Source organism: Nesoenas mayeri (genome assembly GCF_963082525.1).
Source record: "Nesoenas mayeri genome assembly, chromosome: W".
In the NCBI taxonomy this organism is placed as follows: Eukaryota; Metazoa; Chordata; class Aves; order Columbiformes; family Columbidae; genus Nesoenas; species Nesoenas mayeri.
Window position 1 is genome coordinate 7,848,570 of NC_137553.1, and position 24,838 is coordinate 7,873,407.

Below are 24,838 nucleotides of genomic sequence, written 5' to 3' on the forward strand. Positions count from 1 at the left end.
GATTGATAATTATAAAACTAATAATATTTCATATGGAATTAGTAAACTATTTAGACAAATGTAAAATCTTAAGCTTCAATAAATGTTGAATTCACTATTGGTGACATAGAAATAACTTTGAGCAAACATCAGCACAAGTCTGGGAGTCTATTTGTAATTGTGTAAGTGAAATTAAGATTGTTTAACACTAGAGTTTTGGGGATTATTTTTGGTATGCCTTTATGATGTTGTGTCAAAATAGTTCCAACATTAATAGCTTTGTAATTATTGTATTTGTTCTGTTTCCTTCTAATATTTTAATTAGACATAATTCAAAAGCTTTTCCCCTACAACACTGTACTTCTGTGTGTGTATATGGTTACAGGAAAAATACATTTGTGGTGATTTTATAAAAACTGATTTATTTTATGTGATGGAAATGACAAACATTTGTTGGGTGGTAGGTCATAGAGTGCTGGTACTTTCTCACCAGAACAGACCTGTGGTTCAACTAACCCAGTACCCCATCTGAGGTGACAGATGTTAACAAATGCCATACAGGAATGTGCAAGATATCCTGTGTTAAACATCTATTCAGATGGGGAGTTTCTTCCTAAGTATTCATAGAATCATAGAATCATTTGGGTTGGAAGAGACCTTTAAAGGTCATTATCACGGAGGCACCCTGAGTTTAGTTTAAGGGACAACAGGGTCCAAAACAACTTTTATTAAACCGGTGAGAAACAGGGTTTTAGCACTCCAAAAATGACTTAAATACAGGTTCGGATATCAGTTGGGGAAAATTATTAAGGGGCAGCAACTAATACAACAGGCGGTCCACAGAGTGCATGCACATGGCTTCACCCAAAACAATGCCGGAGCCATCTCTGAGTCCATGAGGAATACACACTTGCCTGTACACGGTGTGGGATTATTTTAATGAGATACGTGTACTCATAGTGAGTATGGAAAGTGTACACTCGCGATTCTGCAAGGGTAAATTTATAATACACTTGCAATCCTGCGAGGGTTAACACACGTGCAAATGCGCACAGAATATTACATGTGCTTATGTGGAAGCATGGGAGGAAAATACACTCACGATTGTGTGAGGAAATAATTTATATACGTGTTCATATTGAGCACGGAAAGTTACGTGTGCAAATGTGCACAGAAAGTTACACGTGCTTGTATTAAGCACGGATAGTACACGTGCAAATGTGCACAGAAAGTTACACGTGCTTGTATTAAGCACGGATAGTACACGTGCAAATGTGCACAGAAAGTTACACGTGCTTGTATTAAGCACGGATAGTACACGTGCAAATGTGCACAGAAAGTTACACGTGCTTGTATTAAGCACGGATAGTACACGTGCAAATGTGCACAGAAAGTTACACGTGCTTGTATTAAGCACGGATAGTACACGTGCAAATGTGCACAGAAAGTTACACGTGCTTGTATTAAGCACGGATAGTACACGTGCAAATGTGCACAGAAAGTTACACGTGCTTATGTGGAAGCACGGGAGGAAAATACACCCGCAATTATGCAAGGATTAATTTTACACATGCTCATATTGAGCATGGAAAGTTACACGTGCATGTGTGCACGGAAAGTAAATACACTCGCAATCCTGCAAGGAGAAGTTTTGCTCACACACGTGGCGGCAAGGCAAGTGGAGTCTCCATCCCGGGGAGGGGGGCTATCGGCGGCAGCATCTTGCTTGTGCTCTGAGAGACCCGCGACAATGGGCAAGGTCTCCACGAGAGTCCTGTTTTTTATAGGCTGATCAGATCTGACTGTAGGCATTCCAGAAGCTTCTCTGCACCCCCACACTGGCTATGGGGTGTCCCTGAAGCTTCCAAACATCCCCCACGCTGGCTGCGGGGCCTCGGCACTCCCTTCTCCTAAGGGCCCTGGCCAGGGTGCTCTGGGGCCAAACAAAAGAAGCTGTTAGCCTCAAACAGCAGAGAGAGAGGGAGATGTGTCTATTCCTTCCATGATGAAGGAGAGAGGGGGAGAGAGGGGGGTTTGCATCCTGCCACAGTTATCTAGTCCACCCCCCCTGCAATGAGCAGGAACATCTTCAACTAGATCCGGTTGCTCAGAGCCCCATCCAGCTTGGCCTTGAATGTTTCCAGGGATGGGGCATCTACCACCTCTCTGGGCAACCTGTTCCAGTATTTTACCACCCTTATTGTAAAAAATTTATTCCTCATGTCTAGCCTGAATCTCCCCTTCTGTAGTTTAAAACCATTACCCTTTGTCTTATCCTAACAGGCCCTGCTAAAAAGTCTGTCCCCATCTTTCTTATAGGCCCTTTTTAAGTACTGAAAGGACACAATAAGGTCTCCCTGGAACCTTCTCCAGGCTGAACAACCCCAACTCTCTCAGCCTGTCCTCACAGGAGAGGTGTTCCAGTGCTCTGATCATTTTTGTGGTACTCATCCTGGTTAATACTTGGATTCACTCTTTGGTAATCTGTGCACATTCATTGTTTTGGCTGAATTCCTGCATAGTCAAATAACTAGTGTTATATTTAATTTTTGTGCCTGGGTGTTTGCCATTTTAGGTATACTTTTAGACTTAACTTTGTTTACCTCTTAGAAGTTATGCTTTCCATTGCCTTCAGAAGGGTTCACTTCCTATTTGGCTAGTGGTTTAAATGACAGTTTAAGCCTACATTTATACAGTTCTAAAATTACATTTGGCCCTTTGAAGGCAACTGTGAGGCTGATGCAGCCCCAGGTGAAAATGAATTTGACACCCCTGGCTTAAGCTATCTCCTAAATATTTCTGAACAATGGCCATAAATAGCTGTTCTCCTGTGCTATAGAAATGTGTGTAGTTCATACAGTTTTTTTAAATTGGAAATCTCATTTGCTATATTGAAACTGCTAAATATGTGGCTGCTCTTCAGTTGCGTGGAAACCTAGCTATAAAATAAGGTTTAGAAAAGAAGTAATTGAGTTCCATGGCATAGGTTCTGATCTATTTGATATACTGTGCAAACAAATAACGTTTTCATTCTTCTTTGACAGCTAGTTACTAGGTTAATAAAATCTCAAACACCATAAAACAAATTTGGGTTCTATCTCTTTTTACTATTTAGCCCTAAGACCTAGAAGTCTTCAGTTACTCTTATATATCATACAGTGTAGATGCACTTCGGTAGTTTATAATGGAATGTAATTACCTTTTTCAGTGCTAATATATTTCACATTAGTTTGAAACTTTAGCTTCTGATAGATCTTTATGCTTAGCTTACCACTTAGTCTATTTACCTTAATCCTTTTCTATGTTTAACATGCTTAGGGTTCAGGTTACCATCTTGTCATACTCACAGAATCATAGAATGGTTAGGGTTGGAAGGGACCTCTGGAGATCATCTAGTCCAACTCACCTGCTAAAGCAGGTACACTTAGAGTAGATTGCACAGGAATGTGTCCAGGTGGGTCTTGAATGTCTCTAGAGAAGGAGACTCTACAACCTCTCTGGGCAGCCTGTTCCAGGCTCTGTCACCCTCAAAGTAAAGAAGTTTCTCCTCATATGCTGATGGTACCTCCTATGCTTCAGTCTGTGCCCATTGCCCCTCATCCTATCATTGGGCACCACTGAAAAGAGTTTGGCCCCATCCTCTTGACACCCACCCACCGTTGTGATATTTATAAGTATAAATAAGGTCCCCTCTCAGCCTTCTCCAGGCTGAGCAGACCCAGGTCTCTCAGTCTTTCCTCATAAGAAAGGTGCTCCAGACCCCTACTCATCTTCGTAGCCCTCCGCTGGACTCCCTTCAGTAATTCCTTATCCTTCTTAAACTGGGGAGCCCAGAACTGGATGAAGTACTCCAGATGCACCAGGGCAGAGTAAAGGGGGAGGATAACCTCCCTCGACCTGCTTGTCACACTTTTCTTAATGCACCCCAGAATACCATTGGCATTCTTGGCTACAAGGGCACTTTGTTGACTCATGATCAACCTGTTGTCAACCAGGCCTCCCAAGTCCTTCTCTGCAGTGATATTTTCCAGCAGGTCCACCTCTAAACTGTACTGGTGCCTATTATTCCTCCCAGGTGCAGGACCCTACACTTGCCCTTGTTAAACTTCATTCGATTCTTCTCTGCCCAGTCCTCCAGCCTGTCCAGGTCTCCTGTTTGAAGCTTTGCATACTGTACAAAAATGTTCCACTGTTCAAATTCTGAAATGTATTCCAGAACAAACTCAGTTAAAACAAGTATTTGTGAGCCATGCCTTCTCAGTTTACTGGAGAGCAAGGTTTATCTACTAACCAAGTGTAATCTGGTAAACTGCAGTGTAGGAACCAAGTGTAATGTATTGTAAACCAGTTTAATCTCCTGTTTTAATTAAATATAATGCTGTCATCTTATGCTACCAGTGCAATTTTTATTTTGATATATATGTATAAGCAGGTGGTTTCTTTATCATATTTAAAACTGCCCCCATAAGGGTTTTTTGTGGGATCAAAATGTATCTGCTTCCTGGGTAATTTATTGTTTCTTGTATTTTAAACAAAAGGAATGAAAAACGTTGCATATATTCTGAGAATAAACAGGACATAAATCTAAGTATTCAGTTGCAATTAGGGGGAGGGAAGGTTTAGGAAACTTGAATCATAATCCTTGGCTGTATATTTATGAAAATTATATGTTTGAGAGTTAAAGGTTACTTAGTTTCCTAGCACAGTTTGAATTTGTTCCATCCCACCAGGTGAGATGAGGGATGAGTTAACTCTGAATACTATGCACAGTAACAGAAAGTGATGACAATCACCTGAGAGGTTCAATTAAATCACGAATCTACTAAAAACACTCAATGGAATTACAGTGAATAGTGACTTGGCAAAGGTTTGTAACTATATCATAAAACTTAGCAAGACTTTGACAGCAGAACTTGCAACAATATTACTCTTATGTGCCCAGAATAAAGTTAGAAAGAGAGAGAGAGGAAAAGAAAAGAGGTAGATTAAGATATCAGAAGAAAAGATAATCACCGCGCCACAGGTCGGTCGGTCCAGCGATGCCCTCTGGAGGGGGGTGGACACGTTGAAAACTTTGTTAATGCTGTACAGCACACATGCACACAAGTGTCCCAAGTAAGAAAGTTTTATAACCCAGTCTATTTGCATGCGAGATAGGAGAGGGGCAGCTCATCTCCTCCCTCTGCTCGTTCTTCATGCTAATTAAGAAAATTGTTCCAGAAATGAGTCGGTGGTCAAAAAATTAGAGGAATGGTAGCAGTGCTGACCAGAATTGAGTTGTTTTGTCCATTAGGGGTAGCTGGTGGTTCATGATTTCTCCTAGAGGTTGACTGTCCACTAGATGACCCATCTTGGTCATCCCAATTAACCAGGAATGAGGACTGAGACCTTGATAGGCCTCAGGAAGGAATACTGTTAATTGTCTTAATCTCAAAAATTTATGCCTTTGTTTCACAGAGACCTTGAAAGAGAAAAGATAGAGTATCTGCTTTCACAGCCACCTATCTTTTCCTGTCCAAAGTTGCAAAAAACAGCTGTTTAAGGCATAACATATACTGTTAATGAGTCCTTTGTTTTGCAAAGGATGGAGGGCTGCTTCAAGGCTGTCACAGAAGTGATTTTTTTTTTTCTTTACTCTTCTTTTTGAGATTCCATAAGCAGAAAGATAATATATATTTTAAAAGGTGGGAGTATATTTGTTATTGAAAGCATGCATTTTGTAGTTAGTTTGTGTTTACCAGTGATGGGCAATGTTGCAAAAAAAAAAAAAAAAAGCTATTTAATTTTAAAATTCTGATTGCTTTCCTTTTAGTGGTGGTTGTAGCAACCTTTAATTTGGGAAGGAAGGGGGAAAAGCTCTGTATTTCACATTTCTGAGTACAACAGGGTGTAGCTCTACTGATGGGACAAGGAGTTTAGTTTGTCATGTTTTCTTTATTTAAATTTATTTTAAACATTTAAGAAACCTGGTTTATTTTACTTTTCAGATCTCTTTTTCGGATATGGATTCAAAATCATGCTCTAACCGTAAGGAGATGAGAGGCTGACATTTAGTTTGGTTAACCCGAATTTGTCAAATTGGACATATTCCTTTTGATTTTGCACTTTGCCAATTACAGGAGGATCTCTTCAGTTTCAGATGTCATAATTACTAGCTTGACTGAAATTACTTAGATGAGTCAAATAGGATTTGGTCTTAAATCTGCATCCCTTGGTGTATTGGATGTAAGTGGCAAGGGGGGCAGACTGCAGGGGTGTGGCCTTTGTGGGAAGAGGTGGGGACTGCCCTTTGCTGGACATAGCTGGTGTTGTGGTTTCACCTTAGATAGCAATCATATCCACAATAGCCATCACAACCACAATAGCCACTTGCTCACTCTTCCCCCCCCCCTCAAAACGGGGGAGAGAATCGAAAGGGTAAGAAGAAACTTATGGATTGAGATAAACACAGTTTAATAAAATAACAAAATAATGCTAATATAACACCACTACTACTACTAATATATATTAAATGGAAAATAGAATGGAAAATAAAGGTGCTCAATGCAATTCCTCATGAACTCTGTCCATATCGAGCAGCCAGTCCCAGGAAGAGAGCACCCTGGTCCTGGGGGAAGAGGGAAAAAGGCAGAAAGGCCCAGAGGCTCACTGTAAAATGGCAGAATGGCAAAAGTCCAAACTAAGGAACTCAGAACTCAACCGAAGTGGAGCAGAACCAGAACAGGTCTCTGTCTCCCTAGCCAGAAAATCCAATTCTCCCTAAATATGAAGCATGATGCTAATGGCATGGAATATTCTAATTGATCAGTCTGGATGTCAGTCAAGGTCTGTCCCATCTATGCCCCCCCTTCCTAGCTGCTTCTCACCTGCAGGCAGAGAGCTCAGAAAGACCTTGGCTCCCAGACAACAACTAAGATAACAGTAAGCTCTTACATTCTCTTTGTTCCAACAAAAACACTGGAAAGTTAATTGAAGAAAAACATTAACTCTGTCCTGGGGTGTTATCTTCTTGTTCTCAAACTAAATCCAAATGACAACCGTGCTAGCTATGAAAAATACAAGTTTCTAATTTCATAAAGCAAATTAACTTCCTTTCAGTCAAAACAGCAAAGCTGGCTTGGCAATGGACCTACCACAGGCCAAAGCTGAGCCCATCAGGAAAGTTTGTGGCACCTCTGTGAAAACATATTTAAGAAATGGCAGAAAACACTAGACAGAGAGAGGAGGAGGGAACAAAAAGAGTGAGAAACAATAAAGTCAACACCAAGGTCAGAAAAAGGAGGAGGAGGTGCTCCATGGTGCTGGAGCAGATATTCTCTACAGCCTGTGGAGGGTCCATGCCGGAGTAGATAGATATTCCTAAAGAAACTGCTGCCTGTGGAGAACCCACAACAGAGCAGAAGTGTGAGAAGGATGAAGCAGCAGAGAGAAACCATTATGTACTGACTGTAACCCCCCACCCTCATCCCCACTGTGCAGCTCAGGGGGGGTGGAGTGGAAGAGTCTGGAGTGAAGGAGTGAAGTTGGGCATGGGAAAGTAGGGGAAGAAAGGTGTTGGTTTAATGTTTGTGTTTTTGTTTCCCACTACCCAACTTAATTAATTTTTATTTTAGTTGGCAATAAATTAATGTTCCCTAAGCCAAGTTTGTTTTGCCTGTGACCATAATTGGTAAGCAATCTCCCTGTTTTTATTTTGAACCATGAGCTTTCTCATTCCTGTTCTTTCTACTTTCTCTCTCTATTCTGCTGAGGAGGGGGAGTGACTAAACAGCTGGGTGGGATTTCGGCATTTAATCAAGGCTAACTCACCACACTTGGTCAGTGTTAATAATGTACTAGGACTTTTCCACTCTGAAAACCTGACATATAAAATAGTGTAGATTTCAATTATTTCACCATTCATTTTTATAATATTTTAAAAGTTTAGTACTCAAAATATATATGTAAGTATAAAAGAGCCTGAAGCTATCTACATAAGCATATCTTTAAGGTGAATTATAGTTACTCATTTATTTTGAAACTACTTTTACCTCATCAGTACATCTGAGTTCCTATGTAATGTGTGGGTGATTTTTTTTTTTTTTTATAGATACCAAAGATGATGACTAGAAAGATTAAGCTTTGGGACATTAATGTCCATATAACCTGTCATTTATGCAACGGATACCTGATTGATGCCACCACTGTAACAGAATGCTTACATACTTGTAAGTAGGAATATAATGCTGTAAGCTAAAATTGTTTTTGTTACTTGATGTTCTAGATGTTTCAACAGTTTTAGTTGAAGTTTAAAGTTTCACTGTGTATCAGCCAGAATAATGCAAGCTTTGCTATGCACTTATAATTTTTCAACAGAAATATACTGTTTTGTGAGACAAATAAGGAGAACAAACTTGAAACCATGTATAGTAAATGGTAATGTATATGTTTAGGAATGTAGTTTTTCTGCTGAATATTAGAAGAAATGTGCCGTGTTTTACAGAGATAATATGATGTTTCAGATGTGCCAGAGATAATTTTTTCCACTGCATTTGATTCCTAGATGCTGTTCATTAGCCTTAATGTATTTGCTTTTCTTGGTTTTCTTCCCATTCCTTTTTTAGCTCATTCTTGAGTCCCTTTTCCATGTGTTCCAAATCTCTCAAGTTTCTTGGTGTTCTGTTTGGAGTAAAGCATTTAGAACCCTAAGCTTTTGATTTATTTTGTCCCAAATTATGTAATGCTGCCATTAACAATAAAAAAAAATCTTGCTAGAGGGTCACTTTTTCATTGTTCTAAAATTCATTTATTTGTTTATTTGTGACCGTGAAACATGCACTGCAAGTATGTGTGTTCACATAGGTTGTGTCATTTCTCAGAAATGCATTTTTAGAGTAAACCTACAGGGTGTCTTGTGGAACTTGCCTTATAAATTTATGTTTTCAGAAAGTTTTGTTGCTTTTGGTTTCATCCTTATGGTATTAATTCTGAGGAGAGACATAGCCTCATATTATGGGTGGAACGGTGGGGAGAAGCATTTTAAAGAAGAGCTGTAGGAAAAGTGAGTTTTTCCACTTTGTTTCTTCATTTGTACCTTTTAGTTTGTCTGTGACAAACTGAGCTGACCTTGTGCTAAGTTTAGTTTAGGAGGGGTTGGTATCTCCTTATTCAAAACTGGAAGATCTACTGATAGCAAGTGAGAAGTTAGTGGTTTTAGAAAATGGGTTTGATTCTTTTGTTTACTTGTTTTGAACAGGTTAGTGCCTCACCCTTGCAACTGGATCTGTTAGTATATTCCACTGGAGCAGACTGTAATGCAAGATCTGGGTTTAGTGGGCAAAATTACTAGGATTGGTCCAATAATAACCTCTACCAGCAACAGTAATTTAATCTTAAATATGTAAATACAATATATAAGCAAAGCAAATGTAATGTTTTTTTTTGGCTTTAACTGCTGTTTATTCAAACATACCATCATGTCTGAGAGGTAGATGGCACTACCGCTACAGTTCTCTTGCCTTATACCATAAGGGCTGTTGTAAGGCTGCCTATAATTAAAGGAATCACTGTTTAAGGAAAATATGTTTAACCTTTTTTAATAATAAAAAATATATAATCTAGATAACTTGAGCTTTTTTAATTTCTGAAATTTGAGCTGGAATTTGTTTAGAACTTCAAGTCAGGAAAACACTTAATACTGTAATGTATTATTATTAGTGAAAAAACAGTAGTACTGGTTAAAATGAGGGAATTGGTTGTGTATAGACTTGGAAACAGTTCCAAAAGCATGCTGCTCTGTAGTATCCATTTTAACAGTTTTTATCTGTATACTGAAGACCTTTCCTCATTTAATTTCCTGATTGAAGTCTAATTGTAGTGTATTTTGTGAAAGTGAAAAGTTAAATTGCATTTGATTAAAATGATTCAAAGCATCTGACTTGAGGAAAAATAAATTACTCTTTTCCCAAAGGTTTATTATCATAACACATTTTTCTTCTACGTGCATCCATGATAAACAGCAAATTGGCTAGGTATCTTAATGGCATGCAGTGTCCATGACATCCTTTGTGAAACCTGAACAGTACAAGTAAATATGCTATTGACCTATTTGAAATGCTATTCTGGTAACTGGGAATGGCACTGTATTCCAAATTTAAGCAAGTTTTGTTGGGATGATACTGTAAATCAGCTAATTTAAAAAGACTTCTAAAACCAAATGAATTTACGATTTTAGAAGCAAGCATCCTTTATTGACACGTCAGCTCCCACAGGAATAGTTTTTGCCTAGTGCCCCCCCCCCCTTTTTGCCTAGTGGGCCCACCCTCCCCCCCAACAATTCCCAGACACAGGCTATATCCACACAGATCATACATATTCATTACATTTTCAAGAAATCCTTTGCATATGCATTGCATCCCTTTGTTATTCAGCTTGTAACCTGCTTGTGCTGGTGTCACCTTATCTTCTGAGAGCAAGGGCATTGACTCCTAACCTCCTTCTGCTTATCTTAACAAATACCATTCTTGTGACTTAACTCCTAACAAGTTGTTGTGGTTTAACCCGAGCTAGCAATGCAACCATGATGGCCACTCACTCACACACCCCCCCCCCCCCCCAACCGCCCCCTCAAATAGGGGAGAGAATCGAAAGGGAAGGGAGAAACTTAGATTGAGATAAACATAGTTTAATAAAATAACAAAATGCTAATACACTACTAGGAAATAAATATATTTAAAAAGGTCACGAACTCTGTCTACACTGAGCAGCAAGTCCCAGCAAGCAGCACCCTGGTCCCAAAGAGAGAAAAGAGGAAAAAAAAGGCAGAAAGGCTCAGAGACCTCTGCAGAATGGCAAAAGGCTGTACTAAATGTCCCAAACCCAAACTCCCCCGGCTCTGACAAAAAGAGCAAAGAAATAATGCGCGAGAGAGAGAGCGCCCGAGAGAGCAAGAGAGAGACCAGAAGATCCCAACTCTCCTTAAATATGAAGCATGACATTAATGGGATGGAATACTCTTATTGATCAGTCTGGATGTCAGTCAAGATCTGCCCCATCTATGCCCTCCTTCCTCGATGCCTCACACCTATGGGCAGAGCGCTAAGAACATCCTTGGCTCTCAGACCAGAGCAATTAAAAACATTAGCTCTGTGCTGGGGTGTTATCTCTTATTATCAAACTAAGTCCAAATAATGACCATGCTAGCTAAGAAACAGAAAGGTTTCTAACTGAATGAAGAAAATTAACTCATTTTCAGTCAAACCAGCACACAAGTGCCTAACACCTAACAGCTGTGAACCTTGTTCTTATTAACTTAGTAAATGCCTTAAATGTATGACCCTTATTCATACGGACTTATTAGTAATTGCTGATTTTAGGTATCAGGGAAACCTCCAACTAGATATAATTTTCTCACCATAGCTACAATGCATCACTTCTCTGAATTAAGAACAGTCATGAAAAATGTTCATTAAGAATGTTCTCTTCTCCAGAGTGAACAAGCCCAACTCTCTCAGTCTTTCTTCATAAGAGAAGTGTTCCAGCCTTATGATTATTTTTGTGGCCCTCCCTGGACCTGCTCTAACAAGTCCATGACTTTCTTCTACTGGGGACCCCAGAGCTGGATGCAATACTCCAGGTGGGGTCTCACAAGAGTGGAGTAGAGGGGCAGAATTTTAGAATCCTAGAATGTCCTGAGTTGGAAGAGACCCATAAGGATCATCAAGTCCAACTCCTGTCACAAAACCACAGAATGTTGGGATTGGAAGGGACCTCAAAAGTTCATCTAGTCCAATCCACCTGCCGGAGCAGGAACACCTAGATGAGGTTACACAGGAATGTGTCCAGGCAGGTTTTGAATGTCTCCAGAGTAGGAGACTCCACAACCCCTCTGGGCAGCCTGTTCCAGTGTTCTGTTACCCTCACTGAGAAGTTTCTTTTCAAATTTAAGTGGAACCTCTTGTGTTCCAGTTTGAACCCATTACCCCTTGTCCTATCATTGGTTGTCACCAAGAAGAGCCTGGCTCCATCCTCCTGACACTCACCCTTTATATATTTGTAAACATTAATGAGATCACCCCTCAGTCTCCTCTTCTCCAAGCTAAAGAGACCCAGCTCCCTCAGTCTTTCCTCATAAGGGAGATGCTCCACTCCCTTCAGCATCTTTGTTGCCCTGTGCTGGACTCTCTCCAGCAGTTCCCTGTCCTTCTGGAACTGAGGGGCCCAGAACTGGACACAATATTCCAGGTGTGGTCTCACCAGGGCAGAGTAGAGGGGAAGTAGAACCTCTCTTGACCTACTAACCACTGTTGCTTTTTCCATGCAAGAGACGGAACCTGACACACCAATGTGATGTTCACAGAGTTCACTTTATTGTTGGACTGGGCTAGCTTTATACCAAAGCTGCCCTGTCCACGCACCTTGCAACAATGTGATTGGTTGTAACTCGTGCTATACAATAACGTGATAGGCTGCATGTACTGTCCACGCGCTCTGCACGTGTGTGTTCTGCGATTGCTCATTCATTGTTACCTTCTAATGGGGCTCCTTTTGTTTCTTTTGTCTCTGGCTTCACCTCTCAGCCAGGCTGATCACAACCCCATCCCCCCAGGGCGGGGGGGGGGGCTCTGCCACTACATCTCCCCCTCTTTTATTTAATATAATATTAACAATACACTGTATCATGCTTTAAAGACAGTGCAAAATACAGGGTAAGAACATTAAGGCTAATACAATTACAATTAACAAGAACAGACCTGTTTTCAATATTCCTTTTAACCAAACAAGGCATCCAACCCAAAAAACCCAACATCTTCTGTTATATTAATGTTCTGCAAATCTTTTCTCTTTTTATCTTTTAAGTTCAAACAACACATACAATCAAACTCTTCATAACTGTGACCATGGCCAATAAACATATTAATCGCTGCTCTGTTTTACAAAGTGGTATTGTCAACATTGGCTACATCCGTTGCTAAAAGTGATAACACCTCTGAGGTTAAGGGTTGTCATCACTGCATTCGGTTTCTTCTTTGTTAGCTAGCCAAGGTCTCACCCGCTTTGCAGGGATCCACAAATTATGGTTACCTGTAGAAACACAAGCATATCCCCTTCCCCAGGTTATTAGTGACATAGGACCTTCCCATTGTTGTGTTGTCGGATTAAACACACTAACCTTAGGTACATTTTCAGAAAAATCTTTGACATTTTTGATATGGTGAATAACAACAGGTTCCATTTCAGTCTCACTTTTAGGATTAAGCCAATTCAGCACATACAATACCTTCATCAATACCTCTTCTGGGCTCACGCTAATTCCCCCTTGTTTTTTCAAAACAGACAAAAGATTTTTCAATGTGTGGTGTGCACGCTCAATAATTGCCTGGCCAGTAGAATTATAAGGGACTCCAAACCGGTGTTATACCTTCCACTGGACGAGGAAGGTTGCAAGTGTGTCAGAGCGGTATGCGGGACCATTGTCTGTTTTGATTTGTGTAGGGACACCCATGACAGCAAAAGCTTGTAATAAATGATGCTTTACCACTTTTGCATTTGCTGAGGTCAAAGCTGTAGCCCACAGCAGTCCTGAACAGGTATCTATGGACACATGAATGTACTTTTGTCTCCCAAACGGTGCAAATTCAGTAATATCAGTTTGCCATAACTGACCTGGCTGCAAGCCCCAAGGATTTACTCCCTTTTGTTGCAGAGGCACTATGCGGGCACAATCAGGACAAGCTGCAATAATGGATTGAGCTTGTTCCTTGGTAAGTGCAAACTGTTTTCGGAGTGATGCTGAGGATTGATGGAAGAACTCATGAGCTTGTCTGGCTTGTTCAAAAGGAGATATATCCATTACTGCCACAAGTTTGTTTATAATGCTGTTTCCCTCAACTAGACCACCTGGTAGGTTAGAATGGCTTTTTATATGCATTATAAATACTGGCGCTGTCCAGGCAATTCTAATCTTATCCGCTGAGCAGTATTCTGTTAAATTTTTCTTGCAGTCTGCTCAAGCGCTTTTTGTGCTTCTGGTGTACGGCACCATGGTTCTTGGGGGTCTTGTCCCCCACGGAGGAGACTAAAGAACGGTTGCAAATCTGTATTTGTAATTCCCACAACATTTCTTATCCACTGCAAGTCCCCTACCAACTTCATTGCATCGTGAAGGGTTGCTACCTTTGCTTTCATAGTAAGCTTCTGAGGTCTAATCATGGCCTGGGTTAGCTCATATCCTAAATATTTCAGTGGTGCGGTTCGCTGTACCTTTTCTGGTGCCACAACCAGACCCCACTGACCTAATTGCTTTGTCAACTGAATTATTGTATCCTCACTAATTTCCTTTTCATTGCACAAAAGGATATCATCCATATAATGATAGATGATCATCTGAGGGTGTTGTTGCCTAAATGACTTTAAAGCCAAATCTACATACCGTTGGCAAATAGTAGGAGAATTTTTCATTCCCTGAGGTAACACTACCCAATGATATCTTTTCATGGGAGCTTGATGATTAAGCACTGAAACAGTAAAGGCAAACTTTTCACAATCCTCTGGGTGTAATGGGAGCGTGAAAAAACAATCCTTCAAATCAATGACAATTATATCCCAATCTTTTGGAAGCATGGTTGGGGTAGGAAGACCTGGTTGCAGTGCCCCCATATCTTTCATTACTGCATTAATTGCCCTGAGGTCCGGTAACAAACGCCACTTCCCTGATTTCTTCTGGATAGTAAAACCAGCTGTATTCCATGGGCTGGTGGAAGGGACCAAATGTCCAAGACGGAGTTGCTCTTCAACCAACTCCTCTAAATGTGCGAGCTTTTCTTTTGGTAATGGCCATTGATCCACCCAGACAGGATCATTTGTTTCCCAACTCAGCTTCATATAAGGCTGGGTGTCGCTCACTGCAATGGCCATTATCAAAAAGGCGACTGCATGACTATTCCCCACTGAGACATCACATCTCTTCCTAATAATGCAATTGTTGTGTTCAGAACATGAGGTCCTACCCATGCCTCTAAGCCCTCAACCTCTTCTCTTATCTTAACCATATGTGTGCTGATGTGGGTAGGAGTGGCCCCCCCCAATCCCCACTACCATGGCATTTACTGCTTCTAAAGGCCAACACAGAGGCCAATCAGTGCAAGGGATAATCATCACATCTGCACCTGAATCTAAAAGCATTCTTTTTCTTCTAATTTCACTTCCAGGCCCATATATGGAAACTAACCTAGATGGTTTGTCCAAAGTCAGTTTTTCTGTGAAAGCAACCACAGGGGCTCCGGGAGAGCCAAAACCTTTCTGACCTCTTTCTGCATCTAAAGCCTTAGGATCATATGCTCTAAAGGGTACCAATTGCGCTATACGTGTTCCCGGTTTAATAGTCACAGGGGGTGTTAGGACTTGCAACATAATGCCTATGGGTCCAGCATAATCGGCGTCTATTAATCGAGGCAAAACAAACAATCCCTGTCTTGAAGCAGAAGAGTGGCCTATTAAAAGTGCACTCACTCCATACTCTAGGGGCCCCGTTACTGTAGATGGAACTACGTGTACAGACCGGTCTGTTATTGTGACATCTGTTCCCACAGCCAGATCGACGCCTGCACTTCCTGAGGTTGCTGCCCTGAGCTCGGACAAGGAACCATGGCTGTTCCCCCTCTCAGCTGGTATTGTGGTGTCATCGCGCCCCAGCCCCTGGCGCTGCCCTCCCATTTCCCGGCAGCGGTGTCCCATCTTTTTTAAATTTTGATCGACACTCCACTGCTTGGTGTCCATACTTATCACATCGACTGCATGTGCCATCAAAGCGCGAATAATCGAGGGGAGCTGGCGACTGACTAGTGCCATTACTAGGTCCCCCTCTCTGAGCGTACTGAGGGCAGTTTCTTTTAAGATGTCCTGTTTGTCTGCAAGTAAAATATGCTAGGCCACGAGAAGAAGGGCTTCGGCCTTTCATTGCAGGCTTAAGTGCTGCAGCCAAGGCCACAGCGTGGGCTTGAGCATGTATTTTTGCCTTTTCTACCTCCTGTTGCATAATTGGTACCTGTGTACAAGCTTCCACCATCTCTGCCAGAGAAGCAGTTTTTCCCAAACCGGCTAATATCTGTTGGCATTGGGTGTTTGCATTCATCATGGCCAAATCTTTCCCCACAGCAGCTTTTGCCTCTGGAGTCAGGTTAGGAGAAGCATCTATAGCTTCTTTTAAACGGTCCACAAACTTCATATAGGGTTCCCCAGGATCCTGCTTTATTGTAGAATAGGGTGGCACAGGGGTACCTATATTTGGCAATTCTTTCACTGCCGCCAGAGCAAGCCCTTGCATTTGCTGCAAAATCCTTGGATGAAGCGCTGCCTGAGTGGCACCATCCGCATTGCGACCACTGCCTTTGTCCTCTGTTATCTATGTGCACTGGCATTGCTGTAATACTACCAGGTAACATAATCCCTTCAATGTTTGCATCTCTGATTCCCCCTTGCCAGCATTGTCCTGCATTATAAGAATGATCTCGAGGAATATCTCTACCCTGATGCACAGGGGCAGCACCCAAATTATCATTACTGTCACTGCTATACAATTCCCTTGTGTTTCCCTGAGGATCAGTAAGTCGACGCATATTTGCAAACCGATCTGCTGACCCAGTCTCCATATCGCGCTCAAATATTCATCTGCTTCTCTTACAGACCACATCCCATTTTCAGCACATTGCTTTGCCCATGTTTGTATTCGCTCCTTTTTTATTCGGAGCTCCTCAGGAGTGAGGTCCAATTCCGCCCCCTCCCGTTCCTGTTTTCCCCGTTTTTCACATTCCCTGCCAATTGCTTCCAACCCGTCCTTAATTGCTTCTGACGCCTTTTTATATGCTATTAACCGCGAAGTTTTACTGTTACCGCCATCTAGTCGCTTCATAGCGTTTAGAACTTCTTGCATCTGGCTCTCCTGCCGTCTCAGTAAGTCCTTCAGGCTCTGAACGTGGCTCTCCTCCTGGAAGTCAGGGCGATTCTGCGGTGCTCCCTCCTGGTGCTCCATCGGATCCTCCGGCAAAGGCACGTCAGCTGGATTAACTTGTCCTGGCTTGTTGAAACTTGCTGGTTGCTGCCATTCGTCGTCAGAGGCAGGCAATGGCTCAAAGGGTGCAGAGGGTATAATTTGCTCTCTGCCCCAGAACTCCAAATCTGATACGGGACATACCAGCGGTATTGATTTTTCGGAGTTCTCAGAGAGGGGGCAGCTCGCAGCGGGCGGCTCCGGGGGGACGGCACACACCTCCGGCTCCCCTGAGGCTTCCTCCATCAGCTGCCTGACCTCCCGCCACGGTCCGGCGAGGTCGCAAGCCTCGCGGCTCCCCCTTGTGACCGCTTCCCATAGTTCAGTCCCTATGTCCTCCCATGTACCGGGAGAAAAAAATTCGTCCGTCGATCGGACACACCCCTTTCGCTGGGCGAATAGTATCTTCCTGTTCGTGCAGCCAGCTGCAGAATACTTTTCACTATTATTTTTTCTTCCGCGGATGCCACGTTTCCCATGCCACCTGATTCTCCGTAGGCCTACTTTCCACTATTCTCCGAGCACACGGCTAATCCTCACCGTCCAGGTGGCTTTTCCTCGCGTGTTCACTTCCCACGATCTTCTTCAATACGAAGTATCACATTGGGGTCACCAAAATGTTGCTTTTTCCATGCGAGACACGGAACCTGACACACCAATGTGATGTTCACAGAGTTCACTTTATTGTCAGACCAGGCTAGCTTTATACCAAAGCTGCCCTGTCCACGCGCCTTGCAACAATGTGATTGGTTGTAACTCGTGCTATACAATAACGCGATAGGCTGCATGTACTGTCCACGCGCTCTGCACGGGTGTGTCCGGCGATTGCTCATTCATTGTTACCTTCTAATGGGGCTCCTTTAGTTTCTTTTGTCTCTGGCTTCACCTCTCAGCCAGGCTGGTGACAACCCCATCCCCCCGGGGTGGGGGGGTGGGGGCTCTGCCACTACAAACCACCCCCTTTCTAATACACCCCAGGATGCCATTGGCCTTCCTGGCCACAAGGGCACAGTGCTGGCTTATGGTCATGCTGCTGTCCACCAGGATCCCCAGGTCCCTTTCCCCTACACTGCTCCCTTATAGGTCATTCCCCAACTTATACTGGAACCTGGGGTTGTTCCTGCCCAGACATAAGACTCTAAGTCCCTGCATATGACAACTCCACAGTTCACACCATGTGTCTGAGGCCATTGTCCAGTCTCTTCTTGTATACTGTCAGGCTTGGGGCTGTGACTACCTCCCTGGGGAGCTTGTTCCAGTGCTCCACCACCCTCTGGGTGATGAACCTTTTCCTAATGTCTAGTCTAAACCTCCCCTGGCACATCTTCCTGCCATTCCCTTGGTTTCTGTCAGTGGTCACTGAAGAGTTCAGCACCTACCCTTCCTCCTCCCCTTGTGAGGAAGCTGTAGACTGCGATGAGGTCTCCTCCAGGCTGAACAAATCAAGTGACTTTAGCCGCTCCTCATACAGCTTCCTCTTCAAACTCTTCACCAAATTTGTAGTCGTCTTCTGGACTCTCTCTAGTAGCTTAATATCTTTTTTATACTGTGGCACCCAGAACTGCACACAGTACTCCTGGTGAGGCCACACCAGTGCAGAGTAGAGCGGGACAATCACTTCCCTCAATCGGCTGGCAGTGCTGTGCTTGATGCACCCCAGGTCACGGTTGGCCCTCTTGACTGCCAGGGCACACTATTGGCTCCTGTTCAACTTGGCGTCGACCAGAACCCCCAGATCCCTCTCTGCAGAGCTGCTTTCCAGCATCTTGTCCCCCAGTCTGTTTGTACAGCCAGGGTTACCATGTCCCAGATGCAAAATACAGCACTTAAGAGAGAATTACCTCCCTTGACCTGCTGACCACGCTTCTTTTCATGCACCCCAGGATATGATCAGCTCTCTGGGCTGCAGGCATACACTGCCAGCTCATGTCCAGTTTTTCGTTCACCAAGTCCATCTCCGTAGGGCTGCTCTCAGTCCATTAATCACCCGGCCTGTAACGGTGTTGGGGATTACCCCAACCCATGTGCAGGACCTGGCACTTGGCCTTGTTGAATTTCATGAGGTTCACAATGGGCCCACTCCTGAAGTCTGTCAAGGTCTCTCTTGATGGCATCCCGTCCCTCTAGTGAATCAACTGCACTGCTTAGCTTGGTGTCATCTGCAAACTTGATGAGGGTGTACACAATCCCATTGTCTGTGTCATTGATGAAGTTATTAAACAGTATTGGTCCCAGTATAGACACCTGAGGGACACCACATATTACTGGTTTCCACTTGGACATTGTTCCATTGACTGAAATGCTTTGGATATGGCCATCCAGTCAATTCCTTATGCATCTATGTAACGGAGGCACCCCAAAAGTCAATTTTAGGTGGACAACAAGTTCCAAACCAGACTTTATTCTAGCCGGAAAAGCGTAGCAAATAAACTGACTAGAAACAAGGTTTATTCAATTATTTAGCACTCCGACAATGTAAAATACAGGTTTGGATATCAGTTGAGGAAATTATTTGGGTATAACAACATAAGAATAATGAGGATCCACAGTGTGAATGCATATACTCACAAGAAACAAAACTAGAGGACTCTTTCACTCAAGGGTACCCAGAAGAAACAGTTGCTTGCCTGGGTTAGGCAAGGACTCACTCAAGGATATATCCAGCAGAGGAAAATAACCACTCACCACAGGAAGAGGTGAGGTGCTCTCAATCCCAGGAAGTTTCCTTAGATGGTGTCCCAGTCTAAGGGGAGGGCTCCAGTTCACAGACCCGCTGCTCCAAGAAGACCACTCAAACGGGGTCTTCGGTGGGGACCCCATTTTATAGCCTGGTCAGATCTGGCTGTGGTCACTTACGTTATGGTCCAGAAGCTTCTCAGCATTTCTGGGCACCTCCTTTGTTGAGGACCTTGTCAATCAACTGAGGTTCCCACCCCTCCTGCCCCCCCAGCTGGGTGGAGGTGAAGTCGCCCTGCCCCCAGGTATGGGGATGGGGAGGATGTGACTGTCAGCACCATCCTAGGTGTGTACATGGGGACAGGCACAGTGGGGCACAAAAGGTGCTAAAGAGCCATCAACTGTCCTATTGAAGGCTCTGGATCTCGGATCTGTCAGGGGGATGTGCAACTGCCACAATCTAACAGTCCATCCATCAAACCAATATCTCTCCAGTTTTGAGGCAAGAATGTTGTAGGGGACCACATCAAAGGCCTTACAGAATTCCAGGTAGATGATGTCCACTGATGCAGTCCCTCTATTGTAGAAGGCCACTATATTAGTCAGGCATGATTTGCCCTTGCTGAAGCCATGTTGGTTGTCTCTAATCACCTCCCTGCCTTCTATACGTTTCAACATGTCTTCCAGGAGGATCTATTCCATTATTTTACCAGGCACAGAGGTGAGGCTGACTGGTCAGTAGTTCCCAGGGTTCTCATTTTTCCCCTTTTTAAAAATGGGTGTGATATTTCCCTTTTTCCAGTCACTGGGGTCTTCACCTGACTGCCATGACTTTTCAAATATGATGGAGAGTGCCTTGGCAACTACATCAGTCAATTCCCTCAGGACCCCAGGGTGCATCTCGTCGAGTTCCACAGACTAGCGTATGTTCAGGTTCCTCAGGTGGTCTCAAACCTGATCTTCTCCTATGAAGGGAAATTCTTCATTTCCCCAGTCCATGCCTTGAAGTTTAGAGGTTTGAGAGATGTGGGAAGAGAGATTACCATTGCTAAGATTCTTCACCTGGCTCATATCCCTCAGGATTGTGAATCTCACCAGGGCATAATCACTGCAGCCCAGGCTGCTATCAGTCTTGACCTCTCTGATTAGTTCATCTGTGTTGGTGAGCAAGAGGTTCAGTAACCCTTCTCCTCTGGTTGGGCTTTCTATCAGGGGATTAAGAAATTATCCTCAACGTACTCCAGGAGTCTTCTGGACTGTTTATACCTTCCTGTGCTGCTTTTCCAGCATATGTTAGGGTGATTGAAGTCCCTCAACAGGATCAGGGGCAGTGAGCATGAGGATTCCTGTAGTTGAAGTAAGAATGCTTCATCAACAGGCTCCCCTTGTTTGGGCAGCCTGTAGTAAACACCAACCACAAGATGTCCTTTGTTGGCTTGGCCCCTAATTTTTACCTATAAGCTCTTAGCCTGTTCTATGCTATTTTTCAAATACAGCTCTGTACAGTCAGACTTTTTTTTCTTGCCTGTCCCTTCTGAACAGTTTGTAGTCATCAATTACAGCACTCCAGTCATGTGATTCATCCCACCATGTTTCAGCGTCAGTGATTAGATCATAACTTTCTAGTTGCACAGTGGCTTTCAACTCCTCCTCTTTGTTACCCATGCTGTGTGCATTGGTATAGATGCACTTCAGTTAGGCTACCTACCTTGTCACCTTTTCAGAGGAACATGCCCTAATTCCTTTGAGGCATTTCACAGATATTTCCCTGTTGGTTCCTAATACACCAGCAACCCCTGGCTCCTGTCTGGTGCTCAAAACTCTATCCCCCTCCACCACTAAATCTCGTTTAAAGCTCTCCTTGTAAGTCTGGCCAGCTTGTTGGTGAAGACCCTCTTGCCCCACTTGGTCAGGTGAATGTCTTGAGCTCCTAATAGACCCAGCTTCTCAAAGATACATCTATGGTCATAGAAGCCAAAACCTTGAGTATGGCACCAGCCAGTACACAGCCAGGCATTCACCTGTTCAGTTATTCTCCTCTTTCCTGAACCCCTTCTTCTGACTGGGAGGATAGAGAACACACCTGTGTTCCAGATCCTTTTAACATTGCTCTGAGTTACATATAGTCTCTTTTGATGGTTCTAAGTTTCCTTGTCACAGTATCATTGGACCCTATGTGGAATAGTAGGAGCAGATGATAATCTGTAGGATTCATCAGGCTGGGAAGCTTCTCAGTGACATAATGGATGTGAGCTCCTGGTAGGCAGCAAACTTCTCTAGAGAAATTGTCTGGATGGCAAATGGGTGCTTTGGTGCATCTCAGTAAGGAGTCTTCAATTATAATACTAATATTTAATGTACTTTTCTAGTGGCACTGGTTCTAATGTGGTTGGGTGGTTGGATCAACTTTGGTTGGCTTTTTCTTGTCCATTACTCATGTGTTGTTTGTTCTTCAAACCCAGAGTGTTGTCTCTGTTATGCAGGGACACTTTAGGGGAAGGTTCTTCCTTCTGCCACAAGAAGAGACGAGTCCAGTCTCCTTCATTTTGTGAGTTTCTTCTGTCAGCTCAAGGCTGGATTCAGGCTCACCTTCCCCTTGCACAACCTTAAGGCTGGACTGTCACTCAGCCTGGGACAGCACACAATACCGCCTATCAATCTCTCACTCACATTCCTGGATACTGTGCTGCCTGTTGAGCTCCTCTTGTAACATAGCTACTTGTTTGAGGAGTTCTAGCTGGGCACACTTGCAGCTATGACATTTGTCACTGCCTTCAGGTGTTAAGGGGGACTTCCAGGTGCTGCAGCTCCATGCAACCTGAGGTCTGGACAGCTATTTCAGTTCTTTGGGAGGTCTGTTTGGGTGGAGACATCAGCATAGGTAGGATGTAGTGCTTTTGTTTGGGTTTCAGCCTCAACCTTGCAGTTGCAGTGTGTGGACACCATTTTCTCTCAGCAGGTCACAGTCTCCTTATAGTTCTCAGAAGAAAAATGGCCCACTTACTTATAGAATGGTAATTCTTTTGAAAGATGTCATCCTTCTGATTCTAATTCCCTGGAGACCTTAAGTTTCTGGGTAGGCTTGCACAGCCACCAGTTAGTTGGGGTGACCATCAGGGCTGTAGCCTAAGCCTACAGGTGAGCAGAACAGGCATCAGTCCAACAACTGACAGTGCATTGCCCTTTTTATGAAAACTGCTGACAGCACTCCCAACCAGTGCCACACTCTTGGTCACTAGCACTCCCTAGGGGCTGGTTAATGCATCTTCCTGGGGTTTGAACCGACCATGGGGACTGCCAGCACCACCCAACTCTTGCCCTCTCCTCTCGCAAGACCTTTTGCCTGGCAGCTGGTCCCTCCACAGGCACAGCCCAAGGATGTCAGAAAAGCATTCAGATATCCCTGGCTACCTCACAAGTTTCTTCAAACTACATCTTGTTTTATTTCTTTTTAATTATTTATGTTCTTGTTATTAGTCTGTAGAAGCTGCTTGGTGAAATATTTGGAGGAAAATAACACCTGTCCAACATGTCGGATTGTTATACACCAGAGCCATCCATTACAGTATATTGGGTAAGTGTGCAGTATGAAAGAAAAAGCACAACTAGTTACTCTGTGGTCTGTACAAACTTTTCAAATACAGCACAATTTCTCTCTACATTTTTTTTTGCTTATCAGTATTTTAAATATATATAAAGAAGCCTCATTAGAAGATTTATATAAAAGAGGTAAGGTATTGAATTCTGCTGTGAATTTGTAGTTCTTATGAAGTAAATATTTTTCTCTTGAGTCAGACAAACACAATAGACTTTATTGTTTAATTTCTGAGTGAAGTTTAATGAGATTTAATTGCTTCTTGTTTTGTATGCCTGGATCATAGAGGTTGGACATATGGGACATCTACATGAATTACACTTCTATTAAATCTTCAGAACAATGACTGGCAGTTGAACAGTGGTTTTTCAGCGACTGAGAGTGTATATTCAAAGACTTTGCAAATACACAGCATTATTGTTGATTTAGTCTTTCAAAGAACTGTTTAGTTCATAGGTGCAAATGAGAAAGTTGGTAGGAGAAAAGTTAGAGCAGTGGCTTCAACATCTTGAATGGAAAAATGTGTGAAAGAGTTGTGCCTACTTCTTTCCATTCCCATACAGGGCTCCCTTACTGTGTGACCTAAAATGAATGGGGTATTATATCATAATTTCCTTATTTTTCAGTGTATTTTATGTGTATTTGTACATTACCTTTCTTTTTCTTCAACAATTTCCTCTAATTTTAAAAATTTCAAAGGTATCAGTGAAATGTTTATACCACCTGACTTGGCTGTATCTTCACTAGAGATTTGTACCATAGCAACTTTCATTGATATAAATGTTGAGACTATGTTCATAATAGCTTCTGCATGTTGTGTAGACTCTTGTCTACCTCCATACAAAGTTTCTTTTTGTTTGTGACACTGCTTCGAATGTGCACATCTCAGTTCTAGTGCAGCTTTTGAAGAAGTGGCTATAGAAAATTAATTTCATTATTTTTCCACTTTCACTGAGAAATGTGCATGTCCTATAAAAAACTTTCTGAATTGTTCAAAACTGAGTCTTCAGGAGTCAGAAATAAGATAGGTTTTTCTTATACCTTCTGAGAATGATGTAGAGACTGTACTGGAGTGTATTTTGAAATATAACAAAACAGTAATGATAAATCCATGCCAGTAGGCAAGAAGAAACAAATGGCACTTAAGACAACATGGTTGTCCTCTGTAAAGCTACAGGAATAAATCCGTGTATTGGTTCAGAAACCTGTTTTCAATGCTAAGAGAGGCCTGGGATTATAACCTCAAATTGAGTAGTTAGAAGTGGATTTGATAGTTGTTTGTGGACACTGAATGCACATTATTATGTCTTTTTAAAAACTGATCCCCTTCTTCAGTCTGGGTTCTTTGCTCTACTCCTTCAAAAAATGAAGATGCCCTCCTAGATAAGTATTTTCCTTGAGCTAGTTACAAAATACTGCCCCTTAAAGATTAAAACAGATAGCCTTTGTCCAACCTGCTTTTAGAAGTCTGTGGTTTCTTCAATAAAGAATTAATAGTGAGGAACTTTGTATTATGCCTTAGTTATAAGAATCTGTGATTTAATTCATCTGGGGAATAGGTA

General features: G+C 42.7%; 1 protein-coding gene across 3 annotated transcripts in view; it reads left to right on the forward strand.

Annotated features, from left to right (window-relative positions):
- The window catches only part of LOC308051363 (polycomb group RING finger protein 3-like), a 90,397-nt gene that overhangs the window by 26,248 nt on the left and 39,311 nt on the right, over positions 1-24,838 (forward strand). For all 3 annotated transcript variants that reach the window (XM_080361744.1, XM_080361743.1, XM_080361745.1), the window contains 2 exons: positions 8,069-8,186; positions 23,159-23,255. In XM_080361744.1, the coding sequence (XP_080217870.1) occupies positions 8,078-8,186; positions 23,159-23,255 (206 nt within the window). In that variant the 5' untranslated portion in view covers positions 8,069-8,077. The remainder of the gene's footprint in view (positions 1-8,068; positions 8,187-23,158; positions 23,256-24,838) is intronic.